At 51.7% G+C, this 7,077-nt stretch overlaps 1 protein-coding gene across 1 annotated transcript in view; it reads left to right on the plus strand.

Moving 5' to 3' along the window:
- The first annotated feature begins 6,785 nt into the window (after window positions 1-6,785).
- IL2RB (interleukin 2 receptor, beta) overlaps window positions 6,786-7,077 on the plus strand; it is a 45,259-nt gene continuing 44,967 nt past the window's right edge. Inside the window, exon 1 of the mRNA XM_006890222.1 lies at window positions 6,786-6,873. Within this exon, the coding sequence (XP_006890284.1) occupies window positions 6,786-6,873 (88 nt within the window). The remainder of the gene's footprint in view (window positions 6,874-7,077) is intronic.

Here is a 7,077-nt window from a genome sequence, read left to right on the forward strand (position 1 = left end):
CCCCCCCCCCCGCCCCTGGCAGAATGACCAGTGAATTCAAACTGAGTACCTTTGAGTTGGCAGCTCAATTCCTTACCCATAAGCCACCGTTTCCTTCCGGGGGTGATGGAACCAAGGAAGGCCCCGGTGCTGGAGGGTGAGCTGAGGGCATGTCCTTGGTGTGCATGGCATGGAGACAGCCCTGTGTCAGTAAGGCCGGATCATGGGTGCTGTCGTCAGACCACTGGTGCTGGTTTGCAAATTCCGTGACTTGTAGTGGTCAGGAAGGTGTGTCAGAGCTCCTGGAGGGAACGGCCCTGGCCTGGCATCTGGCCAGACTGCAGGGGCTCAGACATGTGGCTGTGGGCAGTTTGTTCCACCTCAGTGTGCCTCAGTTTCCACATCTGATAATTAGAGATTAATCTCCGTTAAAAGAGCTGATGCTTTAGAAGAGTTTGGAATGCGCCTGACCTGTGTCGTAACGTCAAGGTGAATGGCTGCAGTTAAGGGGGCGGCAGAGGAGGGGGGCAAAGGATCTAGTCCCAGCTCTCTGTGACTTTAGGCACGGCTTTCCCATTGGCTCAGAGCACCCTCTCAGCTCTGACAACATGGGGGCCCCTGGGTCTTACTCCCGAGACAAGCACCCTGGGAGACAGAGCTGAGGGCTGCCTGGACCAGTGCGCTGGGTCTCAACCAGTCCTGTTTCATCTTGCTGTCCTGGAGGCCTCTGACCACTTTTCTTCATTTATTGAAGAAAAGGCATTTATTGAGTGTCACGGTGAACCAGGTCCTGTGCTCGGCAGACCGTGGAGAAAATGGCCAGGACTCCGCTCTCTGAGAGGATGGGACACGAGGTTCAGAGAAGGGACACCTTCTTCTCATTGAGGGATCATGGAGGGCTTCATGAATGAAGGAAGAGGAGGCTCTTGAGATGGACTTCAAAGGCCAGCAGGATTCTGTCAGTGGCTGAAGGGAAAGGCAGCCCCAGGAAGACCATTCGGAGACCAAGTCTCAAGTTTCTATAGTGTCAGGTGATGTGTGTGTGTGTGTGTGTGTGTGTACAGGTAGACCTGGTGGCGGGTGAGAGCTGTACCAATGCAGGGAGAACCAAGTCAGGTGTGGCCTAACGCAGTCGTAGAGAAGCCTGGCAAACTGGGGGTTTAGGTCTGGAAGTTGCAATTGGAAGCAGGCTCTGGCCAGGGAGGTGGTGGCTGGTGCTGGGATTTGGGAGACAAATCTGAGAGCCTTGATATGCAGCTGCTACAGAGGCCATTGTAGCCATCCAGGCCAGAGTGGGCTGACCTGAGGCGGTGACAGAGTGGGTGAAGAAGAACAAGAGGCAGGCAAGGAGGCTTTGGGACTGTCCTTTCTGAGGGCTTCCTGGCTGGCTGGTGTGAGGGTGAAGATGGCCATTGAGGATGGGACTGGAACAAGGAGGAGGTGATTTTCTCAAACCCCAAAGTCAGCTGGGAGAGGTACAGAGTAACACTCAGCAGGTAGGAAGGGATGAGAGAGAAGGGTGAGAGGAAATGACAATCATAGGGAGGAACTAGGAAGGATCCTGTTACATTTGAACATGAAGGTTCTTGGCCAGGATCACATCGGCCATTGCAAGCAAGGCTGGTACTCAGGGAGGTGAGGACAATAAGGGGACTAGAGAGGGAGACTGGAAGGGAAGACACAGAAGAAGGAGAAGATGAGAGAGGAAGGCAGGAGGGGCTGCCACACTTGATGCCTGATGACGAGGGTCTTGGGTTTGAAGGAGTCTCTACTATCTCAGTACAGACCCACCTGGCCCACCTCTCACCCTGTCTCCACTTCTCTGCTCAGGCCATCGTCCTTGCCACCTGGAAGCTCATCATAGTGTGCACACACGCATACACAGACACACACAGACACACACACACACACACACACTCCCGTCTCTTCTCCTGACCATCCAGACTTCTTCTGGAGATCGTCACCCATTCACTTTCTGATTTCCATCCCACAGTCACGTCCAGGATGATGACAGCCACAGAGCCACAGTTCCCTGCACTGTCCCCTGCAGGCAGACAGGGGGAGGGAGATGAGAAAAGTTTCCACTGTAGCAGGTCACCCGGCCTGGCTGAGGTCTTCACTCGCTAAGTGAGCAGGAGTTTCCGTGATGTGGCCAGAGGTCCCCGAGAGCACTTCTTAACAGACACACCGCTGACTCTGTGCCTAAATGGCATTGGTAGCATTGCCGCTGGTTCAGGGGCCTCATCCAAAGCCCCCCAGGCGGGAAACTGGCTGCTGTGGTGGAGCAACACATGGAGGCTTCGGGGGCAGACACTCCCAACTTCTAATGTTGTGAAAAGGGAGAAAATAGTTGGGCTACAGCCTACAAAACTACCAAGCTAAACCTGTCATTTAATAACCTCCCTGGGCCCTGGTGTCAAAGTGAATTATGTGTTTGGGTGCTAACCAAAAGATCAAGGGTTCAAATCCACCAGCTGCTCTTAGGGAAAAAGACGAGGTGCTTCATTCTCATTAAGATGTACAGCCTCACGCTGTTCTGATAGAGGCTGATGGGGCCCCCAAGACCAGGACCTTTAGTGACTCTTTGAACCTGGAACAAAACTCATGCTTGAGCTCAACTTACTGCCAGACTTTCAGATAAACCTATAAAGTGAGCAGTAACACCAGAGAGGTGTTCATTTGCCTCTGGAAACCCTATGAACTTGGAGAAATGAAGAAAGTTATACAAGCTCTCAGGTCTTTCGTTCATAAGGTCGCTATGAGTCGTCTATGACTCAAATAGAGAGAGCTCAGTTGGCCTGGTGGACCGAAAGTGACGCTACCAAGCCAAAGGTGGGTGATTTTAATCTGCATCCCTCGGGCCTGCTTTCAATTGTTTCTGGTCAAACATTCTTATAGGTGGTATAGCCCTGGTCTGTCAATTTGCTGTACAGAGGGGTTGCTGTGAAGCTGAACGCTGTGACCCTGATGTGCCAAATGTGATATTGGTTACTCATGGTGGACAGTGTTTGGTGGAGCTCCCTGATTAAAAGAGGCTTTGAAGCAGGAGTGGCATCCACTTCTTGAATAGCTTGCCTCCGGAAACCCTATGAACTTGGAGAAACAAAAAAAGGTTATACAAGTGTTCAGGTTTTCGTTCATAGGGTCGCTATGAGTTGCCTACGGCTTGTTGGCATTTAGCAACAACAACAACATAGCAAAAGGGTAGCATCCACCCACGAAGAAAGTTTAGAAGGAATAGGACAGAAGGCTGAGTGGAAATGAGACACACAGGGAGGGAATGGGAAGAGTGTTGCTAGACTGTGGGGATTCGAATCAATAACATAAAGAAAATGTCTATGGCTGGTTGAAGGGAAGGGAGCTCTGGTGGCCTAGTGGTAAGAAACTGTGCTGCCACCCTTAAGGCATGCAGTTCAAATCCATCACCTACTCTGCATGTCTCCCCTATGTGATCTACATCGTCTTAAAACCCTCACCTCGGATTTGATTCTGACTCCAGGTTGCAGCTCAACAACAGTTAAATGTAAAACCAATTTTCTCTGTAAACATACTCAAATCATAATAAAACCCATATATACAATATGCATAAATACATAAGTGTATGTTGTTGTTGTTAAGTGCCCTTGAGTCGTAGGTGACTCGTAGCGACCCTGTGAATGAAAGACCTGAACATTTGTATAACTTTCATTGCTTCTCTAAGTTCATAGTATCCGGAGGCAAGCTATATATGTATATGTACAGTTTAAAAAACAAACCCTCAAACTTACTGCTGTCCAGCCAGACCTTGTGGCAGACACCTCACCTGTGGTCTTCGCCGCCCATGCTCCTTAGAGAGATAGTTGTTGTTGTTTGCCATCGAGTTGGAGTCGATCCATAGCTGACCCTCCAGGGGTTTCCAGAGGCAGTAAATCAAATCGCCCGGGGGAGACTGCTCATCCTTCTCCCGTGGAGCAGCTGATGGATTCAAAGTGCAGCAAAACTCATCTCCCACTAGACCAACAGCGCTCCCGACCAGATACGTGTATCTAGAGACAGATAAGTTGTTGTTGTTGTTGTTGTCTGTCAGTTGCTGTGTATGACTTGGAATCAACCCATAGCTGACCCTCTGGTGGGTTTTCAGGGGAAATTAATTGCATGGGAGGAGATGGCCCAATCTTCTCCAGCAGAGCAGCTGGTCGATTCGAACTGTGCGCCTTTAGGAATGCAGAGTAGCTTCTTGCCACTAGGCCATCAGTGCACACGCTCTTTCTCTATGTATGTATGTATCTATATACATACACATATATATACATATGTATATCATGGACTGCTAGGAAAATAAACAGATTCATCCTGGAAAGGGTTAAAGCAGGAGGCTCCTTGGAGGCAAGGATTCTAGGGCTTCGTCTAACATACTTTGGACGTGTTGTAAGGAGGGACCAGTCCTTGGAGAGGGACATCATGCTTGGAAGGGTGGTGCAAGAGGGGAAGACCCTCTATGAGGTGAATTGATTCAGTGACTGGGATAATTGGGATGGGAGTGTCAGAGACAGTGTGCGATTGACACAGGACAGAGCAGAGTTTAGGACTGTTATATACAGGGTCGCTATGAGTTGCAAGCAACTCGACGACACATAACAACAACAACATACATATACGTATACAATCTCTTCACTCCTCTCTCTTCTCCTCCTCTCTCCTCTCTCCCCTCTCCTCTCACCTCTCACCTCTCCCTTCTCCTTTCTACCCTCTCCCTCTCTCCCCTCTCCTCCCCTCCCCTCTCCTCTCTTCTCCTCTCTTTTCCTCTCCACTCTGGCTCTCTCTTTCTTTCTTTCTCAGCCTCACAAACCTGGTGGAGAATTTCCATGAGCTGCGGTCTATTTGACAGTAGTGAATTTTGTATTTATTTGCTATAAATGGTCAATAGGCATGGCTGCTAACAGGAAGGGTGGTGGCTTGTGTCACCCCTAGAGTAACTCAAAAGAAAGTCCTGACAGTCTACTTGTATGGTCTTCTTGTCGGTTACCATCAAGTCACCTCTCATTCGGGAGGACCGCGTGTGCCTAGGTGGAACTGTATTCTACCGTGTTCTCATCAGCTGCTTTTCCAGAAGTAGATTTTCGGACTTCTTTTTCCAAGGTGCCCCTGGGTGGATTTAAACTTCCAACCCTTTGGCTAATATTCAGATGCCTAACTTTTGCGGCATCCATGGCATCCTGGCAAGTGTTAGGCCTCAGTGTTGTCATGCGACTGCATTTCCCTTTGCAGAGCTTTGGATGACCAGCTTCTTCACCGGCCTCATGCATGTCAGCTCCCTTCAACAGGGATGAGACTTGCGGACCTTGTTGCAGACACCTCACCTGCGAACTTCGCCACCTACACTCCTTCGCAAGATAGTTGTTGTTGTTGTTGTTGTTGCTGTGTTTGTGCACTGTTGATTTGGAACCAACCCATAGCTGACCCTCCAGCGCGTTTTCAGAGGCAGTTAGTGGTATGGGAGGAGATTGCCCATCCTTCTGCAGGGCAGCTGGTGGATTTGAACCGTGTACCTTCAGGATTGCAGGACAGCTTCTTGCCGCTAGACCACCAGACAGAGAGGATGGTTATTAAATGCTGTCACCTGTAGGGACTGTACTGCTGACCCAGAGGCAGCTGCTCTCTAGTTCGAATCTGCCAGCGGCCCCTTGGAAGAAAGATGGGCAGTCCGCTCCTGGGTGGTGGGCAGCCTCGGAAAACCTGCTGGACGGTCGGCCATGGGCTGGTTCTGACTCAACAGAGGTGCAGTTTGCGGAATTTATGATGGAAAGGACCCCAAGTGACGTAGTGCATTGAGCTACAAAGCAAAAGGTCAGCAGTTCTAATTCACCAGCGGCTCTGCAGGAGGGGAAGGCTTCTGTGAAGATTCAGGGCCTTGGAAACCCAGTGGAGGCCTGCAGGAGCTGGGCTTGTCTGGACGGCAGTGGGTTCAGTTTGGGGGGATTAGTGATGGTGCCATGTTAAAGTGCTTAGCTGCTAGCCTCAGGATCAGCAGTTCAAAACGTGCACATGGACGGCCTGGGAACCCCTGTTGCTCAGCTCTGCCCAGAATGAAACGGTGGCTGTGAGCTGGAAGCGGCTGAGGGGCAGTGGGTTTGGGGTTTTGGTCTGATGAGAACCCCCGTGTGCTGAAGCAGAACGTGAGCGATAAAGGGTCTTCTAGAAAAACAGAGAACCCTGGTGGTGCGCTGGTGAGGAGTGTGACTGCTAACTGAGTGGTCAGTGGTCCAGACCCACCAGTCTCTCCGTGCAGTAGGAAGATGAGGCCGACTGCTGGGGTTAAGAGTTACAGTCTCAGAAGGCCTGGGGGGTGCGGGATGAGGGTGGGGGTGGGGGTGGGCAGCTCTCCTCCGTCCCCCAGGGTGGTGTGAATCACACCCAGCCCCAGGACGGTGGGCAGTGAGTGTCCGGAAAGTCCTCTCTGGAGATGATGTCTGAGCGGAACGTGAATGAAGGGAGGGAGCAGGCCATGCGTCCAAGCGGGGCAGGCCATGCTCCCGTTCAGGGCAGACTATGTGTCCATGTGAAGCAGGCCATGTGTCTATGTGGGGAAGGCCGTGTCATGCAGGGCAGACCGTGCGTCCATGTGGGGTAGGTCATGCCCTTGTGCGAGGCAGGCCATGTGTCCACATGGGGCAGAGAGACCTGAGAGGGGAGGGCCAAGGCCAGCCCCATGCAGCAAGGATGAGTACCCTGAGAGGTCAGGTTGAAGTTTGTGGTGAGGGTTCATGGGTCTTCTCTCCCTCGCCCCGCTCCAGGACCCCCTTTCCCAGCTCCACCCCGTGGAAGTGATGGCAGCCCCTCCTCATTCTTGGTACCTGGCCTTCCTCAACCTCCTCCTCCCCCTGGCCATCTCCTGGGCTGCAACAGCAGAGAATGGTAAGGACACCCCAGAAACCCACAGCCATATCTCCCCTTAGACAGGGGACCCAGGCCCTTCTAGCAACACAACCAGATCTGTGTGTCTACAAGGCACAAGGCCACACTGGTCTACAAGGCCTGGCCTGTGGGATTGGAGCCTCCGGGCCTCAGTTTCTATGTCTCTGAAATAGGTCTCTAAGTCCCTTTTCTGCTCTCAGGGTT

This window comes from Elephantulus edwardii, unplaced genomic scaffold, assembly GCF_000299155.1.
Source record: "Elephantulus edwardii isolate Elephantulus edwardi_28Jun2011 unplaced genomic scaffold, EleEdw1.0 scaffold00086, whole genome shotgun sequence".
NCBI classification, from domain to species: domain Eukaryota; kingdom Metazoa; phylum Chordata; class Mammalia; order Macroscelidea; family Macroscelididae; genus Elephantulus; species Elephantulus edwardii.